This window comes from Populus trichocarpa, chromosome 13 (genome assembly GCF_000002775.5).
Source record: "Populus trichocarpa isolate Nisqually-1 chromosome 13, P.trichocarpa_v4.1, whole genome shotgun sequence".
In the NCBI taxonomy this organism is placed as follows: domain Eukaryota; kingdom Viridiplantae; phylum Streptophyta; class Magnoliopsida; order Malpighiales; family Salicaceae; genus Populus; species Populus trichocarpa.
In genome coordinates this window covers 314749-332225 of record NC_037297.2, presented here as the reverse complement: position 1 = coordinate 332225, position 17477 = coordinate 314749, and the positions used below count along the sequence as shown (strand labels likewise).

At 37.2% G+C, this 17477-nt stretch overlaps 4 protein-coding genes across 7 annotated transcripts; 3 read left to right on the top strand and 1 right to left on the bottom strand.

Annotated features, from left to right (window-relative positions):
* Positions 1-19: 19 nt before the first annotated feature.
* On the top strand, positions 20-2828 carry LOC7478880 (pleiotropic drug resistance protein TUR2). Its single transcript, XM_024583311.2, has 2 exons — positions 20-739; positions 946-2828. Exons 1-2 carry the CDS (start codon positions 45-47, stop codon positions 2717-2719), a joined length of 2469 nt encoding a protein of 822 aa, XP_024439079.2. The 5' UTR covers positions 20-44; the 3' UTR covers positions 2720-2828.
* A 163-nt stretch (positions 2829-2991) lies between these two features.
* Positions 2992-4375, bottom strand: LOC7465224 (zinc finger CCCH domain-containing protein 3). Of its 2 annotated transcripts, none has more exons than XM_024583312.2 (4): positions 4046-4375; positions 3843-3903; positions 3654-3728; positions 2992-3310 (listed from the first exon to the last, which is right to left on the bottom strand). In XM_024583312.2, the coding sequence occupies exons 1-4, from the start codon at positions 4250-4252 to the stop codon at positions 3198-3200; spliced, it is 456 nt and encodes a 151-aa protein (XP_024439080.1). In that variant the 5' UTR covers positions 4253-4375; the 3' UTR covers positions 2992-3197. The 2 variants fall into 2 exon arrangements, with proteins under 2 accessions (XP_024439080.1, XP_002318931.1); XM_002318895.4 differs by having other exon boundaries at positions 2992-3307; positions 4046-4372.
* A 1859-nt stretch (positions 4376-6234) lies between these two features.
* Positions 6235-10695, top strand: LOC7465223 (shaggy-related protein kinase alpha). Of its 2 annotated transcripts, none has more exons than XM_002319432.4 (13): positions 6235-6403; positions 7157-7331; positions 7440-7532; positions 7828-7887; positions 8010-8282; positions 8523-8597; positions 8938-8994; positions 9080-9220; positions 9316-9366; positions 9535-9630; positions 9715-9798; positions 10156-10258; positions 10366-10695. In XM_002319432.4, exons 2-13 carry the CDS (start codon positions 7218-7220, stop codon positions 10446-10448), a joined length of 1230 nt encoding a protein of 409 aa, XP_002319468.1. In that variant the 5' UTR covers positions 6235-6403; positions 7157-7217; the 3' UTR covers positions 10449-10695. The 2 variants fall into 2 exon arrangements, with proteins under 2 accessions (XP_002319468.1, XP_024439784.1); XM_024584016.2 differs by lacking the exon at positions 6235-6403 and adding an exon at positions 6428-6597.
* A 568-nt stretch (positions 10696-11263) lies between these two features.
* Positions 11264-16072, top strand: LOC7478879 (FACT complex subunit SPT16). Of its 2 annotated transcripts, none has more exons than XM_002319431.4 (4): positions 11264-11611; positions 11732-11844; positions 11950-11986; positions 12405-16072. In XM_002319431.4, exon 4 carries the CDS (start codon positions 12477-12479, stop codon positions 15798-15800), a length of 3324 nt encoding a protein of 1107 aa, XP_002319467.4. In that variant the 5' UTR covers positions 11264-11611; positions 11732-11844; positions 11950-11986; positions 12405-12476; the 3' UTR covers positions 15801-16072. The 2 variants fall into 2 exon arrangements, with proteins under 2 accessions (XP_002319467.4, XP_024439782.2); XM_024584014.2 differs by having other exon boundaries at positions 12336-16072.
* The last annotated feature ends 1405 nt before the right edge of the window (positions 16073-17477 follow it).

The window sequence follows — 17477 nt, the reverse complement described above, 5'->3', positions numbered from 1 at the left end:
CACAAACATGTGTCCTCGACATAAAGTCTTGGGGGAAAACTGCCATGTTGATGCAGTCAGAAAAAAATAGCCATCTAATGCAGTTGCATTTACTTTCTTCAGGTCTTCTAGTCTCAATCTTCCTACTCTTCAGTGGATTTGTGATCTACCCATCCAACATGCCAAATTACTGGAAATGGCTCATGTATGTGAACCCAGTTCACTGGGCTAACGTCTCCTTCTGCAGGTTCCAATTCATTGAGGGTTACCCAGATCCTTGCTCCAACTACCTTGGCCAACTCCCATTTTGTGACCAATTCCCAACAATGACAGTTGGGAAAGCATACCTGGCCTTTCATGAGCTTTCTGAAGATTCTAAGAGACCTTGGCTACCTTATGTCATTCTGCTAGGATGGATTGCCTTTGCTAATATCTTGACACTATTAGGGCTAAAGAACATAGAATTTGTGGAGACAAGCCAGTCATTGCCCTATGTCAGAAAGTCCACCACGGTTTACAATTATGAAGAAGATGCAGACAGTGAATCTCAATCTAACTACAGTTTCAGTCAGAATTCTGAAAAATATGATGCTTCCACGTATCCTTCACCGCAAAATTCAGGGACAATTTACAGAAAAATGAAGAACAACGGCACAGTTGATGCATGGATGGAGGAATTTCGTGTGGATATAGAGAGGAACGGGCTAGGAATTCCTGTGGAGCCAGTGACTCTCCTATTTGAGGGTTTGTCATTCACAAGGTGAGCTTTATCATCCATTTGAAACCAAAACTCCATATCTCAGCTCTTTTCATGGTGCTCCTAAACCATCTCCAACTTGGATTTTTTTTAACTAATACATGATCATCTAAAATATTAAACCTAATAAAAAAACTTTGAAGTAGAAAACGAAAAGGATGGTTCCTGCATTCCATTTATATGTATTGACATGATAATTCATCCATCAGGTACAATGAGGGAAATAAAGAAAGGAGCTCAGTTTTCAGCAATATCACAGGCTATGCCGAACCCCAGAACATGCTAGCTTTACTAGGTGGTACAAGAACAAATAAGGCCACACTGCTCAAATGCCTGGCTGGTAGGGTCCCTTGTACAGGCAACCTACAGGCAAATGGCTTCAGACCAGGAGCTCCCTTTTGTCGGTTAATTGGGTATGTTGAGAAGCTTGATGCCCATCAACCTTACCTCTCTATACGTGAATCTCTTCAATTCAGCGCTGCACTCCGTCTAGGAAAAGAAGTTGGCTCCATGATGCGTAACATCCATGTTGAGCTGGTCCTCAGCCAGCTTGGTTTACTTCCGTATTCGAACCAACTTGTAGGTTCCCTCTGCGACTCCACTGGAAAGACATTTGAAATAGCCAAAACGTTAACAATTGCAGTTGAGCTGGCTGCAAATCCAGGCATTCTCCTTCTAGAAGAGCCAATGTTGGGCCTTGATACCACAGGAACTTCGACTGTCCTCAATGTTCTATCTAAAGTGTCCCGTTCTGGTCGAGTCATTGTCGCCTCTCTTACACATGCTAATGGACGGATACTGTCCTCTTTCGACCTGGCTCTCATCTTAACAGAAGAAGGGCATCAAGCATATTTTGGCCCGGTAGGATATAACTGCAATGAGTTGCTGGAGTATTTCACATCAATCCCGAAGGCCCCTCGTTACTCTGAAAATGCAACTCCAGTTAACTTTGTTATGAGAGCTCTTGGCTTAGGTATACGAAAGGGGCAAACTCCGCAAATAAATTACGCAGAGACATATCAAACTAGTTTTTTGCAGGAGATCAACAGCAAAACAATCAGCAATGCAAAGAAATTGATCAAGGAAAGAGCATCAGAGGATCAATTTTCTACTTACTCAGCTCCATATTCACGGCAAGCCATTTGGGTTTTGTTAAGAACACAGAGATTCTTGTGGAGGAATGTGCAGTACACATATGGTAGACTTATAGGCTGCATAATGATTGGACTCTTGATGGGATCCTTGTACTATCAAATTGAATACAAGGACACATATGGTGCAACTTCACGTATGCTATACATATACATGCAAGTTTTACTCATCGGAGTGATCTCAGCCAACAATGTTATTCCCCAGATTGGCACAGACAGGTTAGTCTATTTCCGGGAGAAAAGGGCTGGAATGTATCTTCCAGTATTTTACCCGGTATCATGGGCAGTTGGTGAGATCCCATATATTTTCATTGCTACACTTGCAGTTGTAGGGATAGGGAATGGTATGGCAGGAATTGGAACAGGATCCATGGCAGAATTCCTACAGTATTGGTTAGTACTCTTCATTTTTACTTTGTGTGTAACATATTTCGGGATGATGATAACTTTCCTAGCACCACTGCCAACACTAGCAGCATTTGCAGTGTCAATTGTGACATCAATGTGGGTGTCAGCTTCTGGTGTAGTTGTTGTCCTATCCGACATAAGGTTCTACCGATGGATGTATTGGAGCAATCCATTCCAATTTGCAATGAATGTGATGACCTCTATCAGTTTCTACTGCAATACAAAGGAGTGTGCAGCAAATTGTGGTTGCCCAAGGTTTCCAGATGGTTCATATGTGTGGGATAAATTGGCATTGTTAAGAAGCTTGGATCATGGAAGGATGGATACAGACATACTCAAATTGTCTGCAATGTGTGTACTGTTTGCCAGTCTAGCCTTCATCTTCTTTATTGTGCTGAAGCACAACTCACCTCCACAATCATAGATCCATTGTAAGAATCAGATGGAGGCAAGTTCACTGAACAAGATTCTCCATGTATATTTTTTTAAAACAATATTCATTTAGTCTAGATGTATCCTTGTCCACAACCCAATGCCTGCCTAATCTCCAATGGAAGCTGGCTAGAGAATGTGCATATTTTGATACCATTAATAAATCCAAATATAACCACTAAAGCCAAAAGCATTACATGAGAAAAACAGGAAATGGATGACATCTACGAAAGATCACTAAAATTATTGCAATCCACAAGAGACTTACAAAGGAGAAGATGAAATCATATTCAAATTCCAGTTATTGTAATATATAAGCAATTAACATTTTTACACAGCAAAGCATACCTTGATGCAATCAAGGAACTATGCAAACGATGATGATACATCAAGTAGTTGATAGGTAAAAATTTACTTTATCATAACCACAAAAGAAAAAAAAAAAGCAGTGCCCAAATCAGAAAAAAGACCTATCCCCAATCCACGAACGGAAGAGGCGGATAACCACCCTCTGGAGGAGGCTTTAGTGATGGAGGCAGGTTACCCCAGGACATTCCCATGCTCTCTCTCACCGCAACACCTGCTAATCAGGACAATGACAAAATTAAGCTGCAAAATCAGTAACGAAAAGAAGGAATTTATAAGGCTTAGATATAGCCAGCATAATTGTCCATTATAGGAAAACAGCGACAGTGATACAATGCGATTCACACCCGCATCATCATCACTAACATATATATTCTAAAAATTCAATCTTTAAACATGGTTCCATGCAACACAAGATTCAATCTTTAAACATGGTTCCATGCAACACAAGATTCATTCTTTAAACATGGTTCCATAAAACCTTGAATAAAATAACCAAGTAGATTCAACAGCAAAAGATCATGAATTAACAATCCTCCAAAGCTTAGTTCCAAACGTACCTGGAAAAGAACTGCCCCCAGCCAATTGATTTCCAGGCATAGTTGGTGACTGAACATTATCCTTGAAAGCAGTTCCTAAATGTCAAAACAAACACATCCATAGACACTAAAAAGATCCCATCTTTTTCCATGACAGATTAATCACTTAATTCCCAGCTTTATAATACTCCATAAAAGCAAAAATTTTACCTTGACTAGTAGCAAAATTAGTATGCAAATACTTGCAAGAATCTCCATAAGGACAAAAACCCTTCAAAACCACCAAGAAGCACCACCATTTTAAATGAAAACAAGAGAACACATCAAAGAATCCAACCAACCCAAGATTGATCATAGCAAATGCAAAAGAATTGAACTCGTAAATTTCAAGAAAATATAAAATATAATAATACCGTTTTGACAAAGCGGTTGCAGAGTCCCTTAACAAAGCCACCAGCATCAGTGTTATTGGAATTGAGGGTGTTGCTGTTGCTGTTTCTGCTGAACCAGAGAGATTTGGCGCGTAAATGAGAGGAGCTTTGAAGATGGCGCTTTCGAGCATGTGGGGTGTCTTGGAATTGCTTGTCGCAGTAGTCGCAGTAGTATTTCCCTACGGGCATTCTTTCTTTCTTTTTGTCTCTACAGATTCAGAGAAAGAGAGCTAAGCAGCCTTTGCTTTTGCTGTGCTGCCTGGTTTTAACCACTACTGCTCATTTGTTTGCAGGAAGAAGACAGGCTAGGTCCGGTCTCCTCTTGGGCTTTATAGTCCTTTTCTTTTTTATAATCTTTTTTTAATTCTCGGATCATCTTTTTTAAAAAAAATTAAGGTTTCAATTTGGATGGAAATTTTTTATTTCACTTAAATTTTTTAGGGATATTTTATCATTTATTCGTATAGATTGGGAGGATTCTCTCACTTTGTAGATAAAAATATCCCTTAAACCACTAAGAATTTTTTCTTTTAAAATTTACAAAAATGATAATTTTATTTTCAAAACAAAAAAACACCTAGAAGGAAAAAAAATCTGGAAAAATAAAGATTTCTAGCATCCTGAGAAACTTGAATTGTTCTATCATCATAATTACATTGAAGTTATTTATATTCTGCACAATATATATATAGAAGTATATTATAAGAACATTATAACATAAAGGTATTATTTTATTTAACATCTAAAAATATATTCAAATCAATTTTAATGTTATGTAGACCGTAATATTATAATGTCATTAGTATGCATAATATTATAATATTGATTGATTAAAGTGAGATAATTTTATATATATTTGGATGATTAGATTGAAAAAATGAAATGTCGATTTTAATAAGTATAAATTAACATAAAAAAATATTTCATATTTATATAGTATTTGTTTAATATTGTAGTAGTAATATTTTTAAGTGTGTTTTTATGATTTTGATATTTTAATATTAAAATTTTTAAGAAAATATAAAGGAATTATTTTAATATATTTATAATTAAAAAATGTTTTTTTTTTTAAAAAAAGACATATGGACCCCACCCTCGTTAAGAATTTTGGCCTAAAAGTTTAAAAGGTTGGAAAGTCTAGATTTTGAACTAGGGTTGTCCCCTGTAAGGCTTATATATTATTGTCCAAACATGCCTCTCATTGGGTCCCACTGCACATCAAAGCATCCTTGCCTAACCCTCCCTCCCATCCCAGCACCCATTGACTTTACGCACGGCTTTTTAGCCTCTCTTTCTTTCAAGGGTAGAATTGTGTTTTCCTTTATGATGGCTGCCTTTGAATGTGAGAACTGTTGTACTTTACTTGCCCTTGTATGGTGCTCAATTTTGTCAAAATCTTCTTTTTTTTTCCCTTCAAAATTCCAATTATTTCCATCGTCCAATCAACCAAACCAAAAAACATAAATAAATAAAACGCAAGTTTCATGCAAACCAAAAATAAAAAATAAATAAATAAGCACTTGTCAATGCTACTCATTTTTGCTCCCATTGCATTTTTCAGTGTAATTTTTTTATTAACATAAATGTCCAGACTAATTTGTGTGTATCTCGATTAATTTTACAGGCTTTGAAATTAACGACCATGTAAACCTTCAGTGACACTGAAGTTTGTGAGACTCGAACTGGTTATCTCTAGAAAGTAAATTTAAAATTTAATTAGCTGAGTTACACCCCTCAAAATTATTTGTCAATATAATTTATTTCTTCTAAAAAAATATCATGTATTATTTAATATGTTTGTTAGATATTAAAAAGTCAATCTTTTCGACTCATAATTTTTTTTTGTTGTTATTGATGGAGAGGACTATTCGAAATTATAATGGACTTGGATCCACCAAGTACAAGGCATCAATTGTGAATAAAATGGGTTGATTCGAATTAATAAAAAAGAAATTTAAGAGTTTCTTTTGAAACTTTTTTAAAAAAATTAATTAAGTTTTTAATTAGAATTTAGAGATTTAATTAGTAGTAAATTGATCAAATTAATTATAATTTAATTTTGTTAAAATCAAACTGAATTTAATAACATTTGGGGAAATGCATTAACCATAAAAAAAAGAGAAAAAAATTAACTAAATATAACAAATACAAGGAAAAAAGAGAGGACAAAACACACTAAATAAAAATAGAAGGAGAAAGAAAGCACTTTCTATAGTGTATTGTATTGGAAGGCATCTGCTTATGTTATTGCCCACAAAAATGGATCTATTTTCCCCACTTTCTCTTTCCATTGCCTGACCTCTCTTCTTCCTCCTCTTATTTTCCAAAACGGCTTTATTGGTATTATTTTTGTTGCCTGTGTTGCTTTTGTTTTTTCAAAGTCTGCATCTATTTTTTTTTATTCAAGCATGCAAAGATTGAAACTTTTTGGGGATTTTGAGATAATTTGTGTGTATTGGCTTCTGGGTTGTGTTGGATCTTGTTGAAGCTTTGATTTTTGTATCCGGTTTGGTTTGTCTTGTGTTTTTGGAGGGGTAATTTTAGATTTTCTTTGTGGATTATGTTCATGGGCTTTGATTTTTTTTGTTTAATTATTGTCTTGGGAATTTTTTTGGGATGATTTGTTTGTTTTTATTGTTAGATCTTAGTGGACTTTGTTTGCTTTAATGTAATTTTTTTAAGTATATTTCGTGGAGATCAAAATACTTTTACCGGTTTCATTTGCTGGTCATTTCTTCAAGTGATGTTTTCTTTTGATGTGTTAATTTATCTCCTGTTTCTTTGTATTCTGCTGTGTTGGTGTTTGAGCTTCTTGATTTTGAACCTGGGGAAGGAATTTACGTGTAGAACCTGACTTGATCTGTTTTGTTATGCGTATTCATCAGTCATTAATTTTTATGCAGTGAAGTGGATAAACTTTAGAGTGTGAATTTATTGTTGAAGTACTAGCTTTTTGTAATTGACCTTGAGTTTTATTTCGTCGGTTTTGGTTTAGTTATGTTACATTGTGGAAGATGAATGGATTGATATCATGTGTTTTGATGCAATTTCAATCAATTAGTTGAGAGTTCTAACATTTTTCGATTGCTGCAGGTAATGTTTAATTCCACTGAAGTTCGAGAGTAAGACAGAATAATTTATTTTTGTCTAACAAATGGCTTCTGCGGGGGTGGCACCTACCTCGGGTTTGAGAGAAGCTGGTGTCCATAATGCTGGCGTGGACAAGTTACCTGAGGAAATGAATGACATGAAAATTAGGGATGACAAAGTATGGTGATTAGCACATCTTTCCTACTTATCACTGGTTTTGCCACTTTTTTTTGTTGTCCTTAGTGGATTTTGGATATAGTCTCTCAACTCAGGCATGTATTTTCAGGACATGGAGGCAACAGTAGTGGATGGTAATGGTACAGAGACAGGTCATATTATAGTAACAACAATTGGTGGTAGAAATGGCCAGCCAAAGCAGGTATAATTGTCCGCCTTCTCCATTAATATCTTCTAGCAAGTCAAGAGCCCCTTGCAATTTGAGGGTAATTTTCAGGATGTAGCGTGATGGGGTTTAAAATGACTGGCCCAATTTGCTTCCTGACTGGGAGAAGTTCATTTCACATATTCCATCCTATACATTATTCTCCGTTTCTAATTAAAGATGATGAATCAGCAATTTAGTTTGTTTATTAGGGGATGTCCCATTCTCTTGTGTTGTATTATATTTCTTTTTATCGTAATCAATATGTCTTTCTTCTATTTAAACTATGCAGACAATAAGTTACATGGCTGAGCGTGTTGTTGGGAATGGTTCATTTGGAGTTGTTTTCCAGGTATGCTGTCTTAGACTATAGTGTTTTGCTGAATATTTCTCGATAGTGTATTGCTACATTCTTTCTAGATTGTCACCGAGTACTCATGTTTCCATTTTGCCTTTCTGCATACTTGGTTTTAGGCAAAATGCTTAGAGACCAGTGAAACTGTTGCTATAAAGAAAGTTCTTCAAGATAAGAGGTACAAGAACCGTGAGCTGCAAACCATGCGTCTCCTTGACCACCCGAATGTTGTCTCCTTGAAGCATTGCTTCCTTTCAACGACTGAGAAAGATGAGCTTTATCTTAATCTGGTTCTTGAGTACGTCCCTGAAACTGTTCATCGTGTGATTAAACACTACCGCAAGTTGAATCAGAAGATGCCACTAATATATGTCAAACTCTATACATATCAGGTATGGAGCTATTCAATTGAATTGGGTTTTTACAGTGGTCTGTGCTTAAGATGTCAAAAATTTAGATATCCTTGTTCTTGTGGACCCATTTTCTTCTTTTTACTTCTTTTATCCATTACTTTGTTATTTCTTTCTCCCAAGGCACCTAAAGTTTTTGCCTCAATACTTGAAACAGTATCATCTCGGAGGTATTGTTTATTAGAAACATTGGCAAGATGTTAACATGTTGATTCTTGGCAGATATTTAGGGCATTGTCATACATCCATCGTGCTATTGGGGTGTGTCATCGTGACATTAAACCTCAAAACCTTTTGGTAAGATTTTGTGTGCATTTTATGGCTTATACGTGTATATGTTTAGGTGTATTCCTCTAGTCCACCATCACCAATTTATCATTATTTTCTTTTTGGGGAATGAAAACGTACAATGTATATGTGATACTTTAATTGTTGTGGAACCTTAAGTAGTTCTATACATCTTCAACAAAAGTTGATTAAAAAAAATATAAATATTTGGTTGTAACCTGTCTTATGCAAGTAAAGTGGTCATCCTCCTTGATTGGAGGACACAATCTTTTGTTTTGTTTATACACTCATTTATTTGATGTCACCAAGCATTTTTTTAAAGTTAGTTTCAAAAATTTTCTTGATGCAGGTGAATCCTCATACACATCAGGTTAAATTATGTGATTTTGGCAGTGCTAAAGTCTTGGTATGCTTTGCTACTTGTTATTTTTTACTGTTTGGTCTTCACATTTGCTTTTATTTTTTTACTGGGATACTGTTTCTTCTGACAGGTTAAAGGGGAGCCAAATATATCTTATATCTGCTCTAGGTATTACAGAGCACCTGAACTTATATTTGGAGCAACTGAATACACCACAGCTATTGACATCTGGTCTGCTGGCTGTGTCCTTGCTGAGCTATTGCTTGGACAGGTAGGAAGCTTTTGTAGACAAGGTTTTTTTTTTTATTATTTCTTTCACATTATGATCTCGACAACAAGCTTTAATAAATGTATCGATTATGTCAGCCTCTATTTCCTGGTGAGAGTGGAGTCGACCAGCTTGTTGAGATTATCAAGGTAAGTTTAGTATCTTGAACCTTCTAATTGCTCTGTCTACACATTAAGTGGAGTTTTTTTTTTTATCACATCAAAGAAAGTTGTCTACTCTTTGGTAAAATATACATTTCTTCTGGGACTGACATTATCCTTCATTGATTTTAATTCATAAAATGCTCTATTTTCCAGGTTTTGGGCACTCCAACAAGGGAGGAAATTAAGTGCATGAACCCAAATTATACAGAGTACAAATTCCCGCAGATTAAAGCTCATCCTTGGCACAAGGTATTATAAATTCTAGATTTGTATTTTGTGGTTCATGCTATTACCTTCTTATCATCCATTAACTTCTGTTTGTTTCATGCTTAGATATTCCACAAGCGCATGCCTCCAGAAGCAGTTGATCTGGTTTCAAGATTACTGCAATACTCCCCTAACTTGCGGTGCACAGCTGTGAGTGTTTTTCTGGAATAATACTCTGCTCCATATGACCATATAATTTTGTGAATGTATCATAACCTTCTTTAAATTTCTATGTTTCTTTCCCTAGCATTGCTTTTTACTATTTTACTTTGAAAGCCTGATGTTTAGATAAAACTGTCACTTGAACATGGACTTGTGTCCGTTGCACAATTGTAACTTTGTTACTGCTTGATTTTGATCACTGAAGCTTGTTAGATATTTTTACCTGGTGTTGATTATATAGAACGGAGCTTGTTAGGTGCTCATTGTGATCACTTCCTCTGGGTTTGTTTAATTTTTTGTTTGATTCGAAGCTATCTTACTACTATTTGCTTACTCTGGTTTCAGTTGGATGCCTTGACGCATCCCTTTTTTGACGAGCTCCGTGACCAAAACACCCGCTTGCCAAATGGGCGTTTCCTTCCACCATTATTTAACTTCAAATCTCATGGTATGAAATTATTATAGAGAAATTTTTTTTTCACAAATCTGAGTTCATAATTCGTTAATCTCGTGTACTTACTTTTGTTGTTTCTGCTGCTGCTGATATTCAACTAGAATTGAAGGGGGTGTCAGTTGAGATGTTGGTCAAATTGGTACCCGAGCATGCAAGAAAACAATGTGCCTTTCTTGGTTTGTGATTTTATGTAATGTTACAAACTCAGCAAGTGTTGTCCCAATCTGGAAAGCTATGATTGTTCTCTCGTATCTATGCTGCTTGGTTCCCTGTGCATCTTTGTTGTATCCCATTTATATTATGTAAACGCAGATTTAGAGACAATGGTACTTGATGTTTGCCCTAGCCTCCATTGGCGGGCTGATTACTCTCTGTACCTTGTAATGTTAGTGAACAGCTAAAGATCAAATGTGAGTTATAGTTTTTTGTTATTTTTTAGAAGTGTTTTTTTGTTTGAAAGTTTAATTAGAAATATATTAAAATAATATTTTTTTTAATTTTTTAAAATTTATTTTTGATATCAGAATAAAAAAACACAAATTATTTTGAAATAAAAAAAATTATTTTTTTCAAAGTATTTTTTTTAAAATGCAAAAATAAATAGCCTCTTAGTGTTGATGAAGAGGGCTTCACAGTTCTCATCTGTTTCGACAAACAAGTAGCTAGCCAATGTTTGTGGTTATATGCTCTTGGACTGAGTTCTTCGAACTTGGATGCAAACTGTGGACAAGGACTCCAGTCCTGTGGAACAAAGATTGTTAAGAAAAACTTCGAATGGATTACCGTAAACCTTGTTATCCTGAAAATGTACATTGCCACCCCTAACATATATATATATATATAAATGCCAGATTTTTACTTATTGGGGGTGAATTTCAATCTTAAACTAACCTTAAATTGATTTATACACATGGTAATTGAGATGTCGATTGGCTGGAAAGTGCCTAACAGCCATTTTTTGGCTTCTGAATAGAGGAAAATGCATTAAACAAAAAGTAAATTTTCTGTAAGCAAATGAATATGTGAGAGTGAATATTTTTTTATTGACACATGCACATGAGAAATATCCATAGAAGAACCTTGCATATAATTACATATTTTCCACAACTTGATTGATTTGATGACCCTTTTGGCCTCTTTAGCTCCCCCTCTCTTCAGCTTCCCATCTTAATCATTCCTCATTGTAGCTGTCATACATTAATCACTCTCTCTGTACCTCTGAATCCCCCATGTAGAAGCAATCCATTTGTCGTTGTCATCCATTTCTTTCTAAAAAAGTTCACACCTTTGACCTCGAGTTTTCTCTTGTGAATCATAAGATAAACATTCCATAGGTGCCTACAAGTGGTAAATCTTTAATTTCAATCTTTTTTCTATCTGGGTTTTGTTTGTTATTTCATAATTCAATGAATTCAAGCACCAGATTTAGCTCCAGATTCTGACCTTTTTTTGTGGGGGGTTGTGTAGCTGGTTCTGAAGATCAAGACTTTTGATTGCAGAAGTTGAGATTTGTTACCTTTTTATTGGATGCGTGATTGCTTATTACTGAATTGAGGTTTGAGATTTTTCAGATAGAGGAGGTGATAGAGCAATCTTTCTTTGATTACTAGTATGATCAATGGATGTTTCTGGATGTGAAGTTATTGACGATTTTTTTTTTTTCATTTTTTGATTTCTGAGTGCAGGAATGTTCTGCTCCTGCTACAGGGAAGACTGAGATATGTAAGCTCTAATCCAATTCTTTGTTTGGGTTTTGACAAAATGAATGAAAGTAGAAAAGAACTGTAAATTTTTTGAATTTAGAATATTTCCTTATCTGGGAATGATAGGCTTAAACAATGAACTTAAATCCCAAAATCAGATCTTTCTCAAATTGAAAAGATGGAGATGTGCATAGAAGATTCATCAACTGTAGTTTATGAATTAAGATCTGATAGCTCATTAATCTTAGTATCAAGATTCAGAACATATTTTAATTTCTTGCAACATTGGAAGTTCTGATTGTTCTAGTTTCTCTGAAATATTTTGCTGGTTTCTGATTTTGCATATTGTTGATCATGGCTAATCAAAGTGTATCCAGGTCAACGTTTTTCCATATGGAGAGAAGGAAATGAACTGATGAATATTTGTTATTTGTCAGTGTTTTTGCTGATCATCTAGCGGGACTTGCTCAGTTGTTGAGAAATCAAGATCTGTTTTTGAACTACATGCAATGACTGAAAATAGGAATGCTAATGCAAAACCCTCAAATGGGAAGCCTACAGGAGCTGCCAGTCCTTACGCGATAGATTTGGATAACTTCACCAAGCGCTTGAACATGTTGTATTCACATTGGAAGGAACACCATAGTGACCTATGGGGTGCTTCTGATGCTCTTGCTATAGCAACACCTCCGGCTTCTGAGGATCTCCGGTATCTGAAGTCATCAGCACTGAACATTTGGTTGGTTGGATATGAGTTCCCAGAGACGATTATGGTCTTCCTGAAGAAGCAGATCCTTTTCTTATGTAGCCAGAAAAAGGCTTCTTTGCTTGATGTTGTGAAGAAGTCTGCCAAAGAGGCTGTGGGTGTTGAGGTTGTGATACTCGTGAAGACCAAAAATGATGATGGAAGTGGTTTGATGGATATCATTTTTCATGCTGTCCTAGCTCAGTCAAATTCTAATGGGCATAATACTCCTGTCATTGGGCGTATAGCAAGAGAAAGTCCTGAAGGGAAGCTTTTGGAGACATGGGATGAAAAGGTAAAGAACGTTAATTGTGAACTAAGAGATGTAACAAATGGGTTCTCGGACTTATTTGCTGTCAAAGACAGCACTGAGCTTACAAATGTAAGGAAAGCAGCGTTTTTGAGTTCTTCAGTAATGAAGCAGTTTGTGGTGCCAAAGCTTGAAAAGGTCATTGATGAGGAGAAGAAGATCTCCCATTCTTCATTGATGGGTGACACAGAGAAGGCAATATTGGAACCTGCAAGAATTAAGGTAAAGCTGAAGGCAGAGAATGTCGATATTTGCTATCCTCCAGTTTTTCAGAGTGGAGGAGAGTTTGATCTGAAACCGAGTGCTGCAAGCAATGATGAGAACCTCTACTATGACTCTACTAGTGTGATCATATGCGCAATCGGGTCTCGATACAACAGCTACTGCTCAAATGTTGCAAGAACTTATCTGATTGATGCCAATCCGATGCAGAGCAAGGCATATGAGATCCTCCTTCAGGCCCATGAAGCAGCTATCAGTGCATTGAAGCCTGGGAACATGGTCAGTGCTGTGTATCAAGCAGCGCTCTCTGTGGTTGAGAAGGATGCTCCCGAATTAACTGCAAACTTGACGAAAACTGCTGGAACTGGAATCGGCCTTGAGTTTCGTGAGTCAGGGCTTAGTCTTAATTCCAAGAATGATCAAGTTCTGAGACAAGGGATGGTTTTCAATGTGTCTCTTGGCTTTCAGCATTTGCAGGCAGAGACCAAAAACCCAAAGACCCAGAAATATTCTGTCTTACTTGCAGATACAGTGATTGTTGGTGAGAAGTTCGCAGATGTGGTGACTTCAAAGTGTACTAAAGCTGTTAAAGATGTGGCATACTCATTCAATGAGGATGATCAGGAAGAAGATCGGCCAAAAGTCAAGCCTGAACGTAGAGGGAGTGAGACCACCTTGTCTAAGGCAACACTCAGGTCAGACAACCATGAAATGTCAAAGAAGGAGCTACGAAGGCAGCACCAGGCAGAGCTTGCCCGCCAAAAGAATGAAGAGACTGCGAGGAGGCTTGCTGGTGGGGGTTCTGCTGCAACAGATAATCGAGGTGGTGCGAAGACAATCGGTGATTTAATTGCATATAAGAATGTCAATGATCTCCCCCCTCCTCGAGACTTTATGATTCAGATTGACCAGAGGAATGAAGCCATAATATTACCAATCCATGGAAGCATGGTTCCTTTCCATGTTGCCACTGTGAAGAGTGTGTCTAGTCAGCAGGATAATAACCGAACTTGCTACATACGGATAATATTTAATGTGCCTGGCACCCCTTTTAACCCTCATGATGCAAACTCCCTTAAGTTTCAAGGGTCAATATACTTGAAGGAGGTTTCGTTTCGTTCGAAGGACTCTAGACATATAAGTGAAGTGGTACAGCAGATTAAAACACTACGTCGACAGGTAACTTCCAGAGAATCTGAGAGGGCTGAGAGAGCGACCTTAGTTAGTCAGGAAAAGCTTCAACTCTCATCTTCCAAATTCAAGCCAATGAAATTGTTAGATCTATGGGTCCGTCCTCCTTTTGGTGGTCGTGGAAGAAAATTGACTGGTTCACTTGAATCCCACACAAATGGCTTGCGCTATTCAACTTCAAGGCCTGATGAACGTGTTGATGTAATGTTTGGTAACATTAAGCATGCATTCTTTCAGCCAGCAGAGAAGGAAATGATTACTCTCCTGCACTTTCATTTGCATAATCACATAATGGTGGGGAACAAAAAGACCAAGGATGTGCAATTTTATATCGAGGTAATCGATGTGGTCCAGACAATTGGAGGGAGTAAAAGATCAGCCTATGACCCTGATGAGATCGAGGAAGAACAACGCGAGAGGGATCGAAAGAATAAAATAAACATGGACTTCCAGAACTTTGTGAACCGGGTGAATGATGTATGGAGCCAACCTCAATTCAAAGCACTTGACCTTGAGTTTGATCAGCCTTTAAGAGAGCTTGGGTTCCATGGGGTTCCCCACAAAGTTTCAGCTTTCATAGTTCCAACATCGAGTTGCTTGGTTGAGCTGATAGAGACACCTTGTGTGGTGATAACTCTGAGTGAGATTGAGATAGTTAATCTGGAGAGAGTTGGCCTTGGACAGAAGAATTTTGATATGACTGTTGTCTTCAAGGACTTCAAACGGGATGTCCTTCGAATAGACTCTATCCCCTCTACATCACTGGATGGCATAAAGGAGTGGCTTAACACCACTGACCTCAAGTATTACGAGAGTAGATTAAATCTCAATTGGCGACCTATACTGAAAACTATCACTGATGATCCGGAAAAATTCATAGAGGATGGTGGGTGGGAATTTTTAAACATGGAAGTTAGTGATTCAGATTCTGAAAACTCAGCAGACTCAGACCAAGGGTACATGCCTTCAGATGTGCAATCTGACTCAGGTTCCGATGATGAAGATGATTTAAGTGAGTCTTTGGTGGAATCCGAGGATGATGAGGAAGAGGACTCTGAGGAAGACTCAGAGGAGGAGGAAGGAAAGACATGGGAAGAGTTGGAGAGGGAAGCAAGTTATGCTGACAGGGAAAAGGGGAATGATTCAGATAGTGAGGAGGAGAGAAAAAGAAGGAAGATCAAGGCATTTGGCAAGGCTCGAGAGCCAGCTCGAGCTCCCACTCGACCATCAGCTCGGCCACCAGCTCGGCCACCAGCTCGAGCTCCTGCTCGACCATCAGCTAGGCCGCCAGCTCGGCCAGTAACCCGACAACCTGATAGAAGAAATGTGAGCAGCGGTCTTCACAAGAGACCCAAGCTAAGGTGACCAAAGGTGTCTATGCCTCTATGCCTTGTTAAACTAGCAGCTGCAGCTCTGTAGGTGGTAGTTACATAATCTAGCCAGAATAATGTCTCTTGCAAGGAAGCATATGTTTCGGATTTCTCTCCTCTCTGTTTCTTGGTATTGTTATTTTATATGCTCGTTGGACAAACTGGTTGGATTATAGACTCTTTACTTGTAAACTAGTTTTGAAACTCACAGCCATAACAATTCGTTTACTTGTAAAATAGTGGAATCCAAATTCAGAGCTTTCCGTATATTTTTTCTGCTTCTTTCCATTTTTACCTTGAATCTCCTGCTTGTGAATGCACTCCTCGGATCATTTCCTTTCCAGCGATTAGAATATGATGAGTTGCGTTTGGATCTTCAAATTTAAATTCCACATTTTGGTTTCCTCAAATGTTACTGATGGCATCGGAGGCAAGATCAACCACATGTGGCCAAAATGGGGACTCCTGTACAGTTGGTGGTGCTGAGCGTGTTGTGTGTAAAACCCCTCTTTTTTTGTCACAGAGATGGAGGTTTCTTTGTCACGCAAACGGATACACCAAATGCGAAGACAGTGAACAAGAGAAAGCATTGTTCTCGAAATGGGTTCTCGCACAAGAACTCAAATTCATACTTTATTACTATATAATTATCTCTTGTATATTCTCTCACCTTTCAAAATCAAAATCATATATAAAAAAGAAACACAACATAAAATCTGAAATTAAACTGGAAAAAAAAATAGCTCAAATAACATCTTTCAAACTTTGAGGTCTTCACCCTTTTATAAAACTAGACCTGTAAAATTATTTGGAAAAAATTAAACCTAATTCAATCATCAAATCAAAAATGGTATTTTCTTGTCAAGATGTTCCTCTGATGTGAAGAGATCTCTTCTTAATCTTAGCTTTGTCTCATTGAGTAATAAATGAATTTGCTAAGCTTTCTATATAATTCGTTCATGAAAGATCCACACCTGATTATTCAGAACTATCGTATTGTTTGAACTCGCCCACATCATTATGTTTCGCAGCAAGTCATTGGTTCCCATGTTCTGCTTTCTCTGGTTCATAGCATGGCATGGAGCTGTTTTCTGTTTTGAAAGAGTTGATCTTATTTTACTTACAGATTTGCTGCGTCTTTCAATCCGTGCATCCATCATGATAGTTGTCTGTTTTGCTATGCTAAACATGAAATCAGCAACGTGCTCATGTTTTCAGAGATGGGTATGGCTGCATTTGTTCAAGGCTTTTTTTCCCAGTTTTCTCTTTGATTTTATGATGGATGAAGTGTTGCTTTCTTTTATTGTATACTATTTCCATTATTATGTGTCACTTAGCTTGGATAATTAAATTATTTTTAAATAAAATTTGTATCTTACCATTACCCTATTAGTTCTTTACTCTCTCTCCTGTTTAAACCATTGTGATGAGGTCCATGCATGCATCAAAGATAAGAGGCGGTTTGGGTTTTGGGACATCATCATAACATCTTAACCAGGCACTCCTTGCCAAACAAGGATGGAGATTAATGCAAACATGAAGACTCTCTAGGCACACATCTTCTGACCCAGATACCATCCAAGGAGCTCGTTCTGCCACACAAGTCTAGGAAATTGTTCGTGCAATCCATGGCGTAGCATTTTTTAAGCTAAAAACAACTACTGGATCATGG

Coding starts and splice junctions, on each gene's coding strand:
- LOC7478880 (XM_024583311.2), top strand. CDS start 45: ATGTTGATGCAGTCAGAAAAAAATAGCCATCTAATGCAGTTGCATTTA. Junction 740..945: donor GAGGGTTTGTCATTCACAAG/GTGAGCTTTATC, acceptor TTCATCCATCAG/GTACAATGAGGGAAATAAAG.
- LOC7478879 (XM_002319431.4), top strand. CDS start 12,477: ATGACTGAAAATAGGAATGCTAATGCAAAACCCTCAAATGGGAAGCCT.
- LOC7465223 (XM_002319432.4), top strand. CDS start 7,218: ATGGCTTCTGCGGGGGTGGCACCTACCTCGGGTTTGAGAGAAGCTGGT. Junction 7,888..8,009: donor CATTTGGAGTTGTTTTCCAG/GTATGCTGTCTT, acceptor ACTTGGTTTTAG/GCAAAATGCTTAGAGACCAG. Junction 10,259..10,365: donor ATTTAACTTCAAATCTCATG/GTATGAAATTAT, acceptor ATATTCAACTAG/AATTGAAGGGGGTGTCAGTT.
- LOC7465224 (XM_024583312.2), bottom strand. CDS start 4,252: ATGCCCGTAGGGAAATACTACTGCGACTACTGCGACAAGCAATTCCAA. Junction 3,904..4,045: donor GCAACCGCTTTGTCAAAACG/GTATTATTATAT, acceptor GTGGTTTTGAAG/GGTTTTTGTCCTTATGGAGA. Junction 3,311..3,653: donor TGGGGGCAGTTCTTTTCCAG/GTACGTTTGGAA, acceptor TGTCCTGATTAG/CAGGTGTTGCGGTGAGAGAG.